Source organism: Bos taurus, chromosome 15, assembly GCF_002263795.3.
Source record: "Bos taurus isolate L1 Dominette 01449 registration number 42190680 breed Hereford chromosome 15, ARS-UCD2.0, whole genome shotgun sequence".
Lineage (NCBI taxonomy): Eukaryota > Metazoa > Chordata > Mammalia > Artiodactyla > Bovidae > Bos > Bos taurus.
Window position 1 is genome coordinate 52,787,082 of NC_037342.1, and position 17,353 is coordinate 52,804,434.

At 55.1% G+C, this 17,353-nt stretch overlaps 2 protein-coding genes across 7 annotated transcripts in view; both read left to right on the plus strand.

The window, feature by feature from the left end:
• The window catches only part of P2RY6 (pyrimidinergic receptor P2Y6), an 80,590-nt gene extending 77,357 nt beyond the window's left edge, over positions 1-3,233 (plus strand). For 5 of the 6 annotated variants that reach the window (XM_059874913.1, XM_005216194.5, XM_010812661.4 and 2 more), the window contains 3 exons: positions 196-260; positions 900-961; positions 1,855-3,233. In XM_059874913.1, the coding sequence (XP_059730896.1) occupies positions 1,889-2,875 (987 nt within the window). In that variant the 5' untranslated portion in view covers positions 196-260; positions 900-961; positions 1,855-1,888 and the 3' untranslated portion in view covers positions 2,876-3,233. The remainder of the gene's footprint in view (positions 1-195; positions 261-899; positions 962-1,854) is intronic. The other variant, NM_001192295.1, reaches the window with a different exon arrangement.
• Positions 3,234-11,684: 8,451 nt separating this feature from the next.
• The window catches only part of ARHGEF17 (Rho guanine nucleotide exchange factor 17), a 57,979-nt gene continuing 52,310 nt past the window's right edge, over positions 11,685-17,353 (plus strand). Inside the window, 1 exon segment of the mRNA NM_001282586.1 lies at positions 11,685-14,876. Coding sequence (NP_001269515.1) covers positions 11,685-14,876 — 3,192 coding nt within the window.

The window sequence follows — 17,353 nt, forward strand, 5'->3', positions numbered from 1 at the left end:
CACAGCTCATATGTGGCAGAGCTGGTATTTGAACCTGGACGTCTGGACCGGAGCCCATATGCTTGGCTTCAACCCTCTATTGCTCCTGAGTGTATTGGCAGGACTTCATGTTTTTTCTGGGCCTCAGTTTCTCTCATCTGTAAAATAAGAAGAGGGGATGATTTGAGTCACTATCCCAAAGGTTTTCCTTTATAGGACCATTGGATTAAAGTTGTGAATTCTCTCTGGACGTCAATAAATATGGAAATGCCATTGGGGAGGTGAGTATCAACAAGTCAGACTGATCCCAAAAGGGGACCTCTTAAAACATTTGTGCAGCTGGCTGCCCCAAAACTCAGCCTGAAGGGACGAGTGGAAGGACAAGGTGTAGAATACAAAAGCATGGCATGGCATTTACTAAGCATACCGTGTATCAGGTCTATAACAGTTTTACTGACAAGCACACAGGCCCAGCTAAGGCAAGCAACATTCCCTAGGTAGAACAGCATAGAAGTAGAGGAGCCAGGATTTGAACCAGGCCTGCCTAGCTCTGAAGCTAGATTTATAAGCTTTCCACTCCAGGTCCATGGGTCACGCTAAGTTGCCTCCTCTTAGACAGGCAGTTGGGTTCTGGCTCTGACTCTCCTAACTCTCTGAGATTGAGCAGCCAGTGCCCCTAACTGTGCCTGGATTTCCCTCTCTGTAAAGTAGCTGTAGACTTGGTAGGTCCCCCAGCCATTTGCCTTTGTGGGGAAACTCTTTTCTCTGTGGCCACCAGAGGGCACTGTGGCCTCAGTGGCTTCGTCAGACCCGCCTTTGTAGCCTCAAGTCCAGTGGAAGGACATAGGGAACTCTTAAATCACCTGCTTTATAACTGAGCACGCATACACACAGATCACCACCTTCCCCCCATTTTACAGATAAGTAGACTGCAACCAAAAGAAGGACCATGGATTTGGAAGATGGAGTCCAGGCTGAGAAGGTGAGCACAGCCCTTAGCCCAGAAGTGTGACATTCTGCTAATATTGATTAATTAATTAACAGGGTCTTCCCTGCCCCAGTCCCCAGTTTGGGCTCTCAGACACAGACCTGGCACTTCTCCTTAAGAGCTTTTCAGTCTGTGGGAAAGAGATAGACAGGCAGGCCCACCATGACTACTATTCCCAAACTCCAGGGAGCCCAGGGAAGCCCTGACTAGCATGATTTAGCACCTCTGACTATATGACATCCTGAGAGATGGGTGCATCATCCCCCCATTTTCAGATGGGAAAACTGAGACTCAGGTAAGGTATTAATATACCATGTCACTCGACCAAAGTCATATCACTAGTAAGTAGCAGAAAGTGAAAAATGAAAGTGTTAGTCACTCAGTTGTGTCTGACCCTTTGCAACCCCATGGACTATAGCCTGCCAGGCCCCTCTGTCCATGGGATTCTTCAGGCAAGAATGGAGTGGGTAGCCATTCCCTTCTCCTGGGGATCTTCCCCACCCAAGGATTGAACCTGAGTCTCCTGAACTGCAAGCAGATTCTTCCCTGTCTGAACCACCAGGGAAGCCCAGTTGGGATTCAAACCAAAGTCTGTCTCTCTCCTCTTACAGAGGAGCCATTTGACTAGCATTTTGAAGGATGAATAGACATTCATCAGGAAGGTTGGTGGGAAATGAATATTATGGAAAGAAAATGAATTGGATTTCTCTCAAGTTTGAGCTTTATTGTATTCCGGATTTTGTGAAAGTAAGGGCTGTGAGGGGCTTTGGTGGGGTGGTGAGTATCGGAGATGGTCCAGGTGGGAAAATCAAGGCCCAGAGAGGGACAGGGGCCTACTGGGTGGTCCACGAGTGTGGTCACTGATGGATCGTGTGTTGCTTCCCCAGCCTCTCTGGATGTAGGAAGCCCAGGTGAACAGGCATGGCATGGGACAATGGCACAGGCCAGGCCCTGGACGCGCCGCCCACCAACTGCGTCTACCGAGAGAACTTCAAGCACCTGCTGCTGCCGCCTGTTTACTCGGCGGTGCTGGCAGTGGGCCTGCCCCTGAATGCCTGTGTCATCGCCCAGATCTGCACGTCCCGCCGGGCCCTGACCCGCACAGCTGTGTACACCCTGAACCTGGCCCTGGCTGACCTGCTGTATGCCTGCTCCCTGCCCCTGCTCATCTACAACTATGCCCAAGGTGACCACTGGCCCTTCGGAGACCTCACCTGCCGCCTGGTCCGCTTCCTCTTCTATGCCAACCTCCACGGCAGCATCTTCTTTCTCACCTGCATCAGCTTCCAGCGTTACCTAGGCATCTGCCACCCTCTGGCCCCCTGGCACAAGCGTGGGGGCCGCCGGGCTGCCTGGCTAGTGTGTGGAGCTGTATGGCTGGCTGTGACAACCCAGTGCCTGCCCACTGCCCTCTTTGCCTCCACAGGAATCCAGCGGAACCGCACAGTCTGCTATGACCTGAGTCCGCCCGCCCTGGCCACCCGCTACATGCCCTATGGCATGACCCTTACGGTCATCGGCTTCCTGCTGCCCTTCGTCGCCCTTCTGGCCTGCTACTGCTGCCTGGCCCGTCGTCTGTGCCGCCAGGATGGCCCAGCAGGGCCAGTGGCCCAGGAGCGGCGTGGCAAGGCAGCCCGCATGGCTGTGGTGGTGGCAGCTGCCTTTGCCATCAGCTTCCTGCCTTTCCACATCACCAAGACAGCCTATCTGGCGGTGCGCTCTACACCTGGTGTCTCCTGCCCTGTGCTGGAGGCCTTTGCAGCAGCCTACAAGGGCACACGGCCCTTCGCCAGTGCCAACAGCGTGCTGGATCCCATCCTTTTCTACTTCACCCAGAAGAAGTTCCGCCAGCGACCACACAAGCTGCTACAGAAACTCACGGCCAAGTGGCAGCGACAGGGTCGCTGAGTCCACCAGGGCAGGACGCCTGGGGGCAGGGCAACCATTCTGTTTGCCACTGTGACTGGGGCACCCGAAGCGCCACCAACTCCAAAGCATGCAGAGAATTAGAGTTTAGCCCAGACGGGCATAGCCTGAGGCCCTCACAGACCCCAAAACTTCAACAACTATTTATTAAACCCTTTTTCTGGACCAGGCTCCACGGGTACAGAGACAAGCCTGGGCCTGTTTCTCCAGAAGGCTCCAAGAAGCCATGGAGAATTCAGAAGTCATGTTAAGCTTCTCACAAAAATACAGTATAACATGTACTATGATTGAGGAATATGCTGCATACTTTGGAGCCATCAATAAAGGGAGTAAAAGAAGATGGGAGATGGAAGTGAGAGCTTCTGGGAAGGGCCATTTGACCTGGGTTTTGAAGGATGAATATGAGCTGTTTGGGGTATGTGCTATGTTCTATTCATTCAGTATATCTTTACTGACACCTTGTGCTTGGGCCTGATTTGGTTCCAGGCCCCCAGAAGAACCATCTCGAGCCCAGCTCCATACAAGCTCTCAGTTACTGGAGGTACAGACACTGATACAGTCATGCCAAGACTGTGACAGAGGGAGGCATGGCTGGGGGGCAGGGGTGCCCAGAGGATGCCCATGACCCAGTCTAGGAGTCTCTCAAATGGACTGGGGGTGGGGGCATTTGAACCAGATATTGAAGGCTGAGTGGGAGCTCTGAAAATTGAAGTGGGGAGCACTGGTTAGTGCAGCCTGGGCCATCCCTGTGCCAGGCTCTGCCCTGGGCAGATAGGCAGAGAGCTGGAGTGGAGGGCATGTGGCCTCTTGTGTGTGAAGGCTGAGAAAATAAGAGCCACCCTCCAGACAATGGCAAGAGTGGGGCAAGTGCTCCAGGCTGGGGGGCTCAGCGGAGGAATCAGGGAGCACATTTTAGAAGGGGTGGGGCCTGAACTGGGAGGAATCTAAAAGGCAGAGTGGAGGAGGCTGAATCTGGTAGAAGCACTGTGTCTTCAAAACCCAGAGGCAGAGATGTGCCCAGGCCGATTATAAAGTGCCGGTGAGTTGCAGATAAGCCTGGGGTTGGTGTGTGGAGAGGGGTGCCAAGAAATGGAGCTGGGTGGGACTAGGGCATTAAATGCCAGGAAGAACCCAGATCCCACCTGTCCTCCACTCGCCCCTCCAAATGTGCCTCTGTCAGGCTCAGGGTATCCTCGGTGCCTGGGGACACCTCCACCAGGGCCTCCAAGTGAGGGAAAACAGCCCTTAAACACCACTTCATTCCTTTGTTTTTTCCTGAGCTTTTTATTTTTTTAATTTATTTTAATTGGAGGCTAATTACTTTACACAGAGAAGGCAATGGCACCCCACTCCAGTACTCTTGCCTGGAAAATCCCATGGATGGAGGAGCCTGGTAGGCTGCAGTCCATGGGGTCGCTAAGAGTTGGATACGACTGACCGACTTCACTTTCACTTTTCACTTTCATGCATTGGAGAAGGAAATAGCAACCCACTCCAGTATTCTTGCCTGGAGAATCCCAGGGATGGGGGAGCCTGATGGGCTGCCATCTATGGGGTCGCACAGAGTCGGACACGACTGAAGCGATTTAGCAGCAGCAGCAGTACATGTGTTCCCCATCCTGACCCTTCCTCCCACCTCCCTCCCCATCCCAACCCTCAGGGTCATCCCACTGCACCAGCCCTGAGCACCCTGTCTCATGCATCAAACCTGGACTGGCAACCTATTTCACATATGATAATATACATGTTTCAATGCTATTCTCTCAAATCATCACACCCTCGCCTTCTCCCACAGAGTCCAAAAGTCTGTTCTTTATATCTGTGTGTCTTTTGCTGTCTCACATATAGGATCATCGTTACCATCTTTCTAAATTCCATATATATGCAATAACGTACTGTATTGGTGTTTTTCTTTCTGACTTACTTCGCTCTGTATGATAGGCTCCAGTTTCATCCAACTCATTAGGACTGATTCAAATGCATTCTTTTTAATAGCTGAGTAATATTCCATTGTGTGTATGTACCACAGCTTTCTTATCCATTCGTCTGCTGATGGACATCTAGGTTGCTTCCATGTCCTGGCTATTGTAAACAGTGCTGCGATGAACATTGTGGTACACATGTCTCTTTCAATTCTGGTTTCCTTGGTGTGTATAGCCAGCAGTGGGATTGCTGTGGGTCATAAGGCAGTTCTATTTCCAGGTTTTAAGGTATCTCCACACTGTTCTCCATAGTGGCTGTACTAGTTTGCATTCCCACCAACACTGTAAGAGGGTTCCTTTTTCTCCGCACCCTCTCCAGCATTTGTTTGTAGACTTTTTGATACAACACTACTTCATTCTTAAAGGAGAAGTCAGCAGCTTGAGGAGATGCAGGGCTATCCCCAGGGCCACTAAGAGGCTGCTACATGGAGATCCCATGGCCTGGAGCCTGCAGATCAGCCTTGGGACAGACTGCCTCTTCTAGGTTCTACCCCTGCGCTCTCATCTCCATCATTCTGGCCTGTGTGTACCTGGAAGGCTGCCTGGAGGTACCCTCATATCTCAAACACAGAGCTGAGCTTATAAAACCCTGGAAGGGCTTCTGTCTTGCTGTATCTCACTGTTCACTGAACCCAGGGTAGGCAAGGCAGGAGTGGGGAAGCTAGAAGAAAACTCAAGGAGCCATAGGAAGTGCAGGCATTCTTTATTCGCAGCAGCAAGGGAGACCTGCTTTACTCTCTAATGGCTGACACAGCAGCAATGACGACTGTGCAGTTCAACTCCACGTGACCCGCCTCGACTTCACTGGACTCCACTCAACTTGCCCCCTGCAAGAGCTTTCCAGGTGGTGCTTATATAGGTTAACAGAACAGAAGTGGCCTGTGGTCAAGTGGGTCACCATGATGTGCATGCACAATGCTGTAAGTGATCTCAGCTATTACATAACCATGTATTTACAAACGTGGGGTGAGAGAGCCTGGCCACCGCCATCTTGGCTAATTTGCTCTTTCCCTACAGCATCTTCACTGAAGGTCCCCGAGAAGGCAACAAAGGAGAATTATACCACACAAAGCCCTTCCAAGTCATCTTCACTTGTTTCCCCCCTGCTCACATCTCTTTCAGGCACTCCTGCTGGCTCCTCGTCCTCTCTGCTCCTTGTCCTCATCTCCACAAACACCCACACTCCACCCCCATTACTCCTCTAGTCCTTATTCCTTTCTCCCAGATCTTAGTTTTCCTCCCATAGAACAGCCTGGCTGGCCCATAGCTGCTGGTACATTACACAGACCCAGTACTGACAGAACTGGTCATGGCAAAGCAAGTGTTCTGCCTTAGAAGGTAGAATGGGGAGAAGGAAGGGCAGAGGGTCAGGCAGGGAGGGGAAGGATGGAATAACTTCTTCAGTATTTTTCCTTTCACCCTGTCTAATTTCCAAGGCTGTTCAGCCCCAGGGACATTTAGAGAAGGGCTCTGCAGGGGTGAAACGCCACAGTAATGTCAGAGGTGTGCTTACAGCTGGTGGAGGAAGTAGCTGAACCCATCTTGGGAATCCATTCAAAGTGCCCTTGCTGGAGAGGCTGACAGTTTGGACAGAAGGCAGTTTGATTCTTTGGGTCATGGTGAGATGGATGTATGGGGACATGAGAAGACAGAGACTGGTTCTTAGTCCCTATATAATGCAGAGCTGTGCCAAGCAGGCCAGGTGTTATCCATCTTGCTTCTGAGTCCAGGCTCTTCAGCTGCCTGTCACGGGGGGTAGGAGATGGAAGAGCAGAAGGCAGAGGGCCTCCACCAACAGCCAATCCAGTGAGTCCCAGAGGATTGTCCCAGCAACCCACAAGAACTGTGACCCCCTGGTTACTTTTTCAAGAGTGAAAATTGTGGGCCACAGGTAAATCCCATTCCTAGTTTTCCTTGTAAGGCAGAATAGCATAAAGGGTTCAGACCCCAGAGCTAGATCACCTGGGTGTGTATCCTGGCTCTCACTTACTAGCTGTATTACTCTGGACAGGTTATTTAACTTCTTCATACCTTAACTTCCCTAACTGTAAAATGGGAGTAATAATGGCACCTATTTCATAAAACTGTTGTGAGGATTAAATTAACTAACACATGCAAAGCACTTAGAATGACGCCTGGAACACAGTAGGCATGCAGTGAATGTTACTGTACAGTGGTTTCGCCTTTTGTGCACACAGCTTCCTCTAGGGTCCGTCTCTAAGAATAGGCATAGCAGGTTTCTAAACAAGGAGCTTTAAGCAGAAGATTGCAAGGGTTTTTCTTTCTCCTTTACCTAGAAGGCAGCCAGTCTTTAAGGGGGAAAAAAAAACAGCACACTTTTTTGAGAACAAGAGCCATAATCCATGAGCCCTATCTGTTGCTGTAAGAAGGAAAAATCATTCATTACATGCTAGGACTGGGATTCCAAGCACCATTTGGGGGCTTGAATTCCTCCTTCTCTTCTCCTGCTTTTTTTCTTTTTCCTCTTCCCTATCCCCCTTCTTCCCCCTCACTTTAACCCAGAGCATTCTTAGTGATGGGGGGTAGGGGTCAGCGTAGGGGCTTACCCTGGGCATGTCTACTTGCTGGAATGGGGACAGAGAAGACACAGACAGGGGTGGAGTGCAGTGAGGGGCAGGAGGGACCATGCTGGTTCAGAAGGGTCCAAGGATTCTTCTGTGGGTTAGGGAAGATTTTCTGGGGTTGAAGCAGTGCAGCTGGGTCTTGGATAGTTGTAATTAGACTGAAGGAAAGGGGATAAGAGTGTTGCTGGTGTAGGGAACAACACAAAGGCGTGGAGGCTGCTGGAGGAGGGATAGGAAGGGCTGTGGCCTGATATGAAGCTGGAGAGAAAAAGGCTGCCGGCCAGGGAAGCACTGGGGGCCATGAAGACAGTAATGTACACTGCCGGGATTCCAGGTACCATCAATGTGTTGTACACTCAGTTTCTTGTTTAATCCTTATAATACCTCCTGTTACAGATGGGGAAGCTGGGACCTGAATGTGGGAACTGACTCACGCAGGTCACATAGCCTCTCTCTAATCCAGATACTAGATCCTCCTTCACTTCACCCTCCCTCCCTCCCCTCCCCTTTCCTCTCTTCACCTGCCTTACAAGTACCCACTTGCCCCACCCAGTCCTAGTAAGTGGGGACCCCGAGGAAGTTGTGCCAACTATAATGTCAAATCCGTTTTAGTTAGGCACAGTCTCCTAGGGGGCTTCCCAGGTGGTGCTAGTGGTAAAGAACAATGCAGGAGACCCAAGAGATGTGGGTTCCATCCCTGTGTCGGGAAGAGCCCCGGAGGAGGAAATGGCACCCCACTCCAGTATCGAGGTGGGCTGGCTAGAGCCTTTGGACCAGGAATCCCTTTGGTGGAGAGGGAGGGTATTTAAGGATCTAAACTGGGCCTCCACCCAGTGGGAAGCTCACCAATCAGAGAATGGCTTGCCTGCTCACAGCATCTCATGAGTGCTCCATGGACACCTCAAGGCCAAGCTGCACGGTGCTGGAACCTGTGACCTGAGTCTCTGCTCCTCTCCATCAGCTTCCTCATCTGTGATTTGGGAATAAAAACCTCTGTCCTCTAGTCCAGAAGTGACGTGAAGACAAAACAGGACCAGGTGTGAAAGAGCTTGGAAAATTACAAATTTCAGGACTTCCTTGGTGGTCCAGTGGTTAAGTATCCACCTGCCAATGCAGGCGACATAGATTCAATACCTGGTCCAGGAAGATTTCACATGCCATGGGTCAACAAGCCTGCCAGTCGCAACTGTTGAGCCCTCGACCAACTACTGAAGCCCATGTGCCCTAGAGCCCATGCTCCTGCAACAAAAGGAGCCACCGCAATAGAAGCCCACACACCACAACTAGAGAGGAGCCCCAACTCGCTGCAACTAGAGAAAGCCCGCAAGCAGCAACAAAGACCCAGTGCAGCCAAAAATAAGTAAATAAATATACAAAAATGACGTTTAAAAAAATAAAATCACAAATTTCAGATGGCAGGGGCCATCATTATTATTGGAGAGGAGCAGTGACTTCCAGGAAGACGATCCCTGCACCATACCAAAATTTCCTCAGAAGACTAGAAAGAAAACAATCTCCAGGAGACAAGAGTCTGATTTCAAATAGAGACAGAGAAAGGCACCCTTGGGGAAACTTAAACCCACTCCATACTTTTCAGATGAGGCCCAGGGAAGTGAAAGGATTTACCCAACGTCACACAGCAAGGAAAAGGCAGAGAGGTAATAGGCCAGACAGAGTTCTCTTCCTTACTATCAATTTCCCATTAAAGAGGGAGAGATATGCTGGCCACTTTGAGGCAGAGCTGAGACAAGGTTGAGGTGAGGGACTTACTGGAGACTGGTCTCAACTCAAAGGGGAAGAGCTTTCTCCCTACAGCCATCTCCTGTAATCCAAGGGAAGCAGCAAGCAGGGCCCTGAGGTCCTCCCAGTCTCGTGAGGTAGTCAGGCAATCCCTGAGTGTCTCCCATCCTACACTATGTCCAGCCATGTCTGCTCATTTGGACACATGGGATGAGCAGTGTGTGTTTAGGGGTGGAGGGGGTTGATGGCAGCCACAGTCCTCTTGGGCTAAGGGGAACATGAGTATCCTCTCTTTCTAGGAAGGCAGAACCCAGGCCCAAGGAGGAGGACAATACTGCTGAGGGCTCATCAGGGATCTGGAATTAGCAAAGGCTGTCTGGAGGAGCATGGTGTCTGAAGCTCCTGAAATCTGAATTCGCCATTGCCATTGGCATCCTGAATTTGCCAAGGCTATGGTTTTTCCAGTGGTCATGTATGGAAATGAGAGTTGGACTGGGAAGAAAGCTGAGCGCCAAAGAATTGATGCTTTTGAACTGTGGTGTTGGAGAAGACTCTTGAGAGTCCCTTGGACTGCAGGAAGATCCAACCAGTCCATTCTAAAGGAGATCAGCACTGGGATTTCTTTGGAAGGAACGATGCTAAAGCTGAAACTCCAGTACTTTGGCCACTTCATGCGAAGAGTTAACTCATTGGAAAAGACTCTGATGCTGGGAGAGATTGCGGGTAGGAGGAGAAGGGGACGACAGAGGATGAGATGGCTGGATGGCATCACTGACTCGATGGACGTGAGTTTGAGTGAACTCCAGGAGTTGGTGATAGGGAGGCCTAGAGTGCTGCAGTTCATGGGGTCGCAAAGAGTCGGGCATGACTGGGCGACTGAACTGAACTGAACTGAACCATTTCCTGACTTTAACACTGGTCAAAGTTACTTTGCCTTCATGACCCATAGAGAAGGCACAGTGAGATCCACCTTCAAGGGGCAGAGTGAAACAGTAGAAGCCACCCACACCTTGCCTATCAGGAGGGCAGATCGGCCTCAGGTAGGAGTGTAGGTTTTGCAGTGGTAAATTGAGGACGTTGCGTGAAAGCGCCTAGTGTGAGTGGAGTCGAAGGAGGGACAGTGCACTCTGCGAAGGGAATAGGTTTGAAACGGCTCTTGAAAGGACTAGATAACAAGAAGGAAGTAAAGGAAATGAAGTCTTAATCAGTTCTCGGGGTCTTTTTGTGGTGGGTGTTGCTTTACTCGTTCAAGGTTCCACGCGGGTTGAGAGGAGCAGGGTAGGGGGGATTGGGGAAAACCGGCCAGAAGAGGGCGCAAGAACCGCGTACCCCAGAGCGCCGCCGGAGAAGGAGGGGACAAAGAGGCGCAGGGCGTGCCTCTGGAAACGTGGGGGCGTAGTCACAAAGGGTGGGGCTCCTGGAGCCGCTTGGGGCGGATTGGGGGGGCGGTCAGAACTGGATTGGCTGCAGAAGCGGGAGGGGCGGGGCGTTTGGGGGCCCAGGGGCTGGACCCGGTCGCAGTTACAATGGGATTCGCCGTGAAAGACCCGATAGGAGGCGTGGCCTGGGCGGGGTGAAGGGGCGGGACGGGGAGCAGCGAGCGCCCAGGTTGGCCTGAGGCGCGCACTGCTCCCCCTGGTGGCGGGTCTCTCGGCTGGCAGAGTGTTTCTCAGAATACCTGTGTCAGTGGTGTTCTTGGGTCTGAGGTTGCCATGTTGGGGGTCCCTGGGGCAGGAGGCGTTTCTGCCCGAAAGCAGTGGGTGCGCCACCCTGACTGTATGCCCGCGGAGCTGACCACACTCGGACGATTCGTGTTGCAGCGAGTTCTGGGGGGAGGTAGCTCTGCCCGCCGAGCTCCCAAGGGGCTCATCTGGAGGGCTGCTTCAGTCAGCCTCTGCTCCAGCGGTCTGTCGGCTCCTCCCCGATTCCCTCCCCTCCCCACCCCCCACAACTCCCGATTCCCAGCCTAGCGCGCTCCCGGAGCCCACCCCCTCTTTTGGGCGCGAGGCCCCGCCCCCCACCCCCTTTCCTCTGCCACAAAGTTTATTTGCAACAAAAGGGAGCTAGGAGAAAGCAGCTCAGAGGGAGGGAGCGGGAGCAGAAGCTCGAGGAGAGGCAGGCCGGCCGGCTGAGGAGGGGGCGCAGAGCCGAGGAACTAAGCGTTGGGATCCTGCCGGGACCGGGTCGGGCAGAGATGCTCCGGGCCGCACCGGGCGAGGCGGGGGCTGGGCCCAGGAGTCGACGCTGAGGCGGGAGGGGTCGCGCGGGATGGAGCCGAGGCGGCCCGCGCGCCCAGAAACTTGAGCCGCCGCAGCTAAACCTCTGCTTGGGTCTCTGCACCCTTACCCCGCTAATTGCCTCGCACTGCGACTTGCGAGACCCCAGCCTTGGGACCCCGGCCGCTGCGCTCCTTCGGGACGGGGGCGCAGGGGGGGTTGGCCGCGGCTCCCCGAGGCCAGCCCCCCCAGAGTGAGTCCCGCCACCATGGCGGACGGGGCCCCCCGGCCCCAGCTATATCGCAGCGTGTCGTTCAAGCTCCTGGAGCGCTGGAGCGGCGGGCCCGGGCAGAGGGAAGAGGCCACGGACGCTCCGGGACTGCGGCGCCGCTCCTCGTGCCGACCGGTCGCGGCCGTCCCGGCCCAGCCCTCCCGGCGCGTGTCCAAGCTGGCGTCGGGGCCCCCGGCCGCCCCCGCGCAGCCGCGCCCGCTCCGCAGCCTCTCGCCGTCTGTGCGCCAGCTCTCCCGGCGCTTCGACGCACAGCGTCTGGACGACAACTCCACCGGGCCCCGAGACGGGGGCGTCTCCGCGGCGGCAGCAGAAGAAGCGGCAGAGGGAGCCGCGCGCGGAGCCTGGCCCAGCGTCATGGAGATGCGCAAGCTCTTCGGGGGCCCTGGCTCCAGGCGGCCCAGTGCCGACTCAGAGGCCTCAGGGACGCCCAGCCCTGACGGGGCCGCGTGGGAGCCCGCGACCCGGGAACCCCGGCAGCCCCCGACGCCACCTCCTCGGACGTGCTTCCCCTTGGCGGGCCTGCGTTCGGCGCGGCCGCTTCCCGGCCCGGGGATCGAGGGGAGGAGGCGGCGGCAGCAACAGGAGCGAGCGCAGCGTCCGGCGGATGGTTTACATTCTTGGCATAGCTTCTCCCAACCGCAGGCCTGGGCCCGGGCCTCCTCCTCCTTCTCCTCCTCCATCGTTTCCTCCTATCCTGTCAGCCGCAGCCGGGCTGCCAGCTCCAGCGAGGAGGAAGAGGAGGGCCCGCCGCCGCCGCTGCCCGGGGCGCAGAGTCCGGCCTACCACGGCGGCCACTCCTCAGGCAGTGACGAGGACCAAGACGGTGAGGGTGGCCACTGCCGGGGAGGGAGGACGGGACCCAGGCCTGGAAGCTCCTCTTTGGATAAGGACTGTAGGCCGGACAGTTATGGGTTAAATCCGAGCAGCATGGACTCGGCAGGGGGATCTGGGAGCCCCGATCCCCCAACTCCTCCAAGAGCTCCTAGCGAGGAAGGACCCCAAGGGTGGGGTGCTGGCTCTCCCCCCTGTGTACCAGGCCCCCAGGAAGGACTTCGGCCCTTGTCAGACACTGTGGGGGGAACGTTCCGCGTGGCCAAGGTGAGCTTTCCCGCGTACCTGGCCAGCCCTGCAGGCTCCCGCGGTAGCAGCCGTTATTCCAGCACAGAGACTCTCAAGGATGAGGAGCTGTGGGCTAGCCGGGGTTCTGGGAACTGGGGTGTGTATCGCTCCCCCAGCTTTGGAGCCGGGGAAGGGCTCGTCAGGCCCCAGGTGCGAAGCCGCACCAAGGGACCTGTGGGCACCACGAGGGTATCGAGGGATGGAGGATTGGATCTGGACAAGAGCCGGCAACGGAAGTCCCTGTCGAATCCAGATATTGCCTCGGAGACCCTGACGCTACTCAGTTTTCTGCGTTCAGACCTTTCAGAGCTGAGGATCCGAAAGCCTGGTGGGCGACCTGGAGACCTTGGAAGTGGCCCGGTAGATGGCAGAGATTCACCATCCGCAGATAGCTCGGTGGGGCAACTTGGGCCCATGCCTGCCCCAGCCCCAGCATCATCTGGCACCCGCCCCACACTGAAGGACTTGACGGCCACCCTCCGAAGGGCAAAGTCCTTTACCTGCTCTGAGAAGCCCATGGCCCGCCGCCTGTCCCGCACTGGTGTCCTGAAGCCCAGCTCCTCTGAACTCCTGCTGGCAGGCCCAGGTGCCGAGGAGGATCCACTGCCCCTCGTCGTCCAGGATCAGTATGTTCAAGAGGCCCGTCAGGTTTTTGAGAAGATCCAGCGGATGGGTGCCCAGCAGGATGATGGCAATGATGTCCCCCCTGGGAGTCCTGACTGGGCAGGAGACGTGACCGGAGGGCAGCGGTCTCAAGAAGAACTCTCCGGCCCTGAGTCGAGTCTGACAGATGAGGGCATTGGAGCGGACCCTGAGCCTTCTGTTTCAGCATTTTGCAGCCTGGGTCCCACAGGTGTTTGGCGACCCCTCTCCTCATCCTCAGCCCAGACCAACCACCATGGCCCTGGGGCTGAAGAGAGTCTGGGAGGGTGGGCCCTGGTGTCCCCTGATACCCCTCCCACACCTGGTGCCCTCCGCCGCAGACGCAAAATCCCACCTTCAGGCCCTGGTGGGACTGAACTGAGCAATGGGGAGGCAGGTGAGGCCTACCGGTCTCTGAGTGACCCAATTCCACAGCGCCACCGGGCCGCCACCTCTGAGGAGCCCTCTGGGTTCTCTGTGGATAGCAACCTCCTGGGTTCACTGAGCCCCAAGACAGGGCTTCCGACAGCCCCAGCTATGGATGAGGGCTTGACCAGTGGCCACAGTGACTGGTCTGTAGGCAGTGAAGAGAGCAAGGGATACCCCGAGGTTATTCAGAGCATTGTTCAGGGCCCGGGTGCCTTAGGGTGTGTGGTGGATGACAGGGTTGCTGGCAAAGCCCCCAAGAAGAAATCTCTGAGTGACCCCAGCCGCCGTGGGGAACTGGCTGGGCCTGGATTCGAGGGTCCTGGAGGGGAGCCCATCAGAGAGGTCGAGCCCATGTTGCCTCCATCCAGCAGCGAGCCAATCCTGGCTGAGCGGCGGGCAGAACCAGAAGAGCCCAGTCCTGCCAGGGGCCGGGCACAGTCTGAGAGGGCCCTACCTGAGGCCCCACCTGCCTCTTCCACTGCCCACCATGATTTCCACCTTGACCCGAAACTTGCTAACATTCTGTCCCCACGGCTCATTCGCCGTGGTTCCAAGAAGCGCCCAGCCCGGAGCAGTCATCAGGAGCTCTCAAGAGAGGAGGGCAATCAGGACCAGGCTGGCAGCCTGTCTCTGGCCCGACCCTCCTCCAAACACGTTCGCCATGCTAGTGTGCCTGCCACCTTCACACCCATCGTGGTGCCTGAGACACCGACTTCCATTGGCCCCCCTGTGGCTGTGCCAGAGCCCATGGGCTTCCCTGCCAAAGCCCACCCCACGATGCAGGCACCATCTCTTGAGGACGTCACTAAGCAGTACATGCTGACCCTCCACTCCAGTGGGGTCCCTGCCCCAGTGCCCGTGGATATGCCCTGCCTGACTCCGACTGCACCACCATCTTCGGAGGTCAAGCCCCCTGAGGCAGCCCGGGCTCCAGATGAGCCTGCCCCAACCAGCAAGTGCTGCAGCAAGCCACAAGTGGTGAGTCTTAGTAGGGGACCTTCGGGGCGGGGCTGAAAGAGGGCTGTGAATATGACTTCTGCAGGAGTCTCTTGAGTGTGCTCATTGGGCAGGTGCCCAGGTGTGAGGGAGCTTCTCAGGTCCTGGAAGTGCCCAGGCGGTTTTAAGAGTGTTAATGACATATGGGCCCTGTCTACTCAGGCCTCAGAGGCTTCTGCTGGTGCTAACTCAGAGGTTCTTATCTGCTCCAGTGTATTCTGGGTGATAATTACAAAGGGTTCTAATCTGGTCCTTTATATGTTTTTCAGGGAATGGTTTTAAAGATTCATATTTGGTTTTTTATCAATACATGAGGAGCTGTGAGGGTGGTGGAACTTTCTCAAGCGCCTTGCTGACCTCCTGTAGGATGTTTGAGTTCGGAGGCCCACAGATGACATGGGTTTGCCCTTCCTCAGGTGGCTTGCCTGTGGTAGATCAAAATCTGGGTCTGAGCCTGGGCCTGGGAGAATTGAAGAGGTACAAGGCATGACTTTATCTCCATAAAGTGGAGAGGGCTTCATAAGGTACATTGGCAGCCCTGGCTTTTCTCTGTAACTCAACCTTCCCATCCGTAAAAATCGGGGGTTTTGAACAAAGTGGTGCCTCTATCTCCTTCCAGCTGTGCTATACAGATTTGTGGGGAGTCTGTGGCATGGCACACTCTTTGGACCTGAAATCTGCCAAAGCCTCCTCCAATTAGAATGAGGACCTCTCAGGGAGGGCAGGGTCAACGGAAGGGCTGTCAGTAGACAAGACTTGGGAGCACTTGTCCCCTCATCGTGCAGGCTTGTATCTTCTCCCTGCACCCCCATTTTGCTGACTCTCAGATGCTTCCTCCTTCCTCTGCCAGACCCCTGGCGCTAGGACTCATTCTCTCAGAGACTACCTCTCTGCTTTCTGTCTAGCTGTTTCTGGAGTTTGGGCTGTTGGGTTCACTTGGGTTCTAGGCAGTGTGATGGCCTGGCATCTCAGTTGGAAGCTAGATTTGAGGCTCTGGCTTTGAGTCTGGAGTGGAGATGGCCTGGGGTTATTTCAACCATGGCTTACACACCCACTGTGTTCCCTGCAGAGTGAGGAACCTAAAAACCCTGAACCTTGGACTAATTTGGTCACTGCCGGTTCTCAGTGCTCTCACGGCCCGCTCTGAACTCTCTCTCTTTGTTTCTCCCTCCTGTCTCTAGTTTTTTCTAGTCCTGGCTCTGGTGTCTCTCACAGAGGCTGCAGTCAGTGGGCAGGGAGAGGGAACATTTGGGCCCTGTCCTTCCTTCTCAGAGCTTGGTAGGGTAGCTCAGGTGCCTGTTGTCTTTGTTGGGGTGGGGAGGGATGACAGCAGGGGCAGCTCCTGCCAGGGACCCCCTCCCCAGATTCTTTTCCCATGAAATTATCTCCTCTGGGAGCCTTGAGGAGTAAATTAGGGGAGTGAATCGAGGGACTTGGGGAGACTGCGGGGAGGGGGCCCTACTCCTAGGAAGAGGCAGTGAGAGGAGGTGGGAGTTTTTGCGGAATTGACTCCAGGTCTACTCTCATCACATTGTCCCCCTGCCCTGCCTGGTCTCAGGGAGAAGTTTAACCCCCCTCAAGCGCCCCACATGCCCCAAGCTGCCCCCAGAGGGGTATGAGGTGGGACACACCTGCTCATAGCACAGGCTGCTCCCTGTGCTCAGTGGAGGCTCTCTCCAGCCTCCAAGCCTTTGCTCGCTCCAGTCCCCTTCTCTCTCCAGGCCCAGCGTAGTGTCCCCTCTTACCCCTTAGAGAACTGGTGAGTCTGTCGTTGGAAGAGCAGCATTTGAGTCCCTGCTCCAGATCCCTGTGTGGCCTAGGGTCAGTCACGTCCCTGATTTTTGCCTCACCTTCGCCTTCTGTAAGTAATGGTCTCTACCTGGCAGACTTGTGTATACTGTGCGTGGATGGTATGATCACGCCCTTCCTGGGGGCAGGAGAAAGGGGAAAAAAACAGGGTTCACTGTCCCAGCTGCTTCTCGGTGACCAGCCTTGTCCCCTCCTCCCTGCGCCCTACTACTTTCTGAGCACAGGACTGGGCATTCTGGCCTCAGTATAACCTGGTGGACTTCAGTCAGCTCAAAAGAGATTCACCATCCCCTGACTCCCAACTCACTCATAAAGCCTGGAAGTTCTCCCATCTGCTAGCCCAAATCCCTCCTGCTGTCCCCTTCCTTCTGGCTCCAGGAAGATGGGGAGCAGCTCTCCAGCCCTCCTTCTGGCCTCCGTGGAGGAGACAAGGTTCCTTTGTTTCAGGCCTGGGGTTCCAGTCACGCTCCCTGGGCTGTGGGTAGAGATGATGTGATGTGGGCTCCAGAATAAAAAGGGAAGAGGCTGTTGCGCTTTGCTGATGAGGCAGAAACCAGTGTGAGCCCAACCAGGGGGCCAGCAGGAGAGGCTCCGGGGACGGAGGGGGCTCCTACCTTACCCTTGGGCTGCGAGGAGTCCCTCAAAGTCAG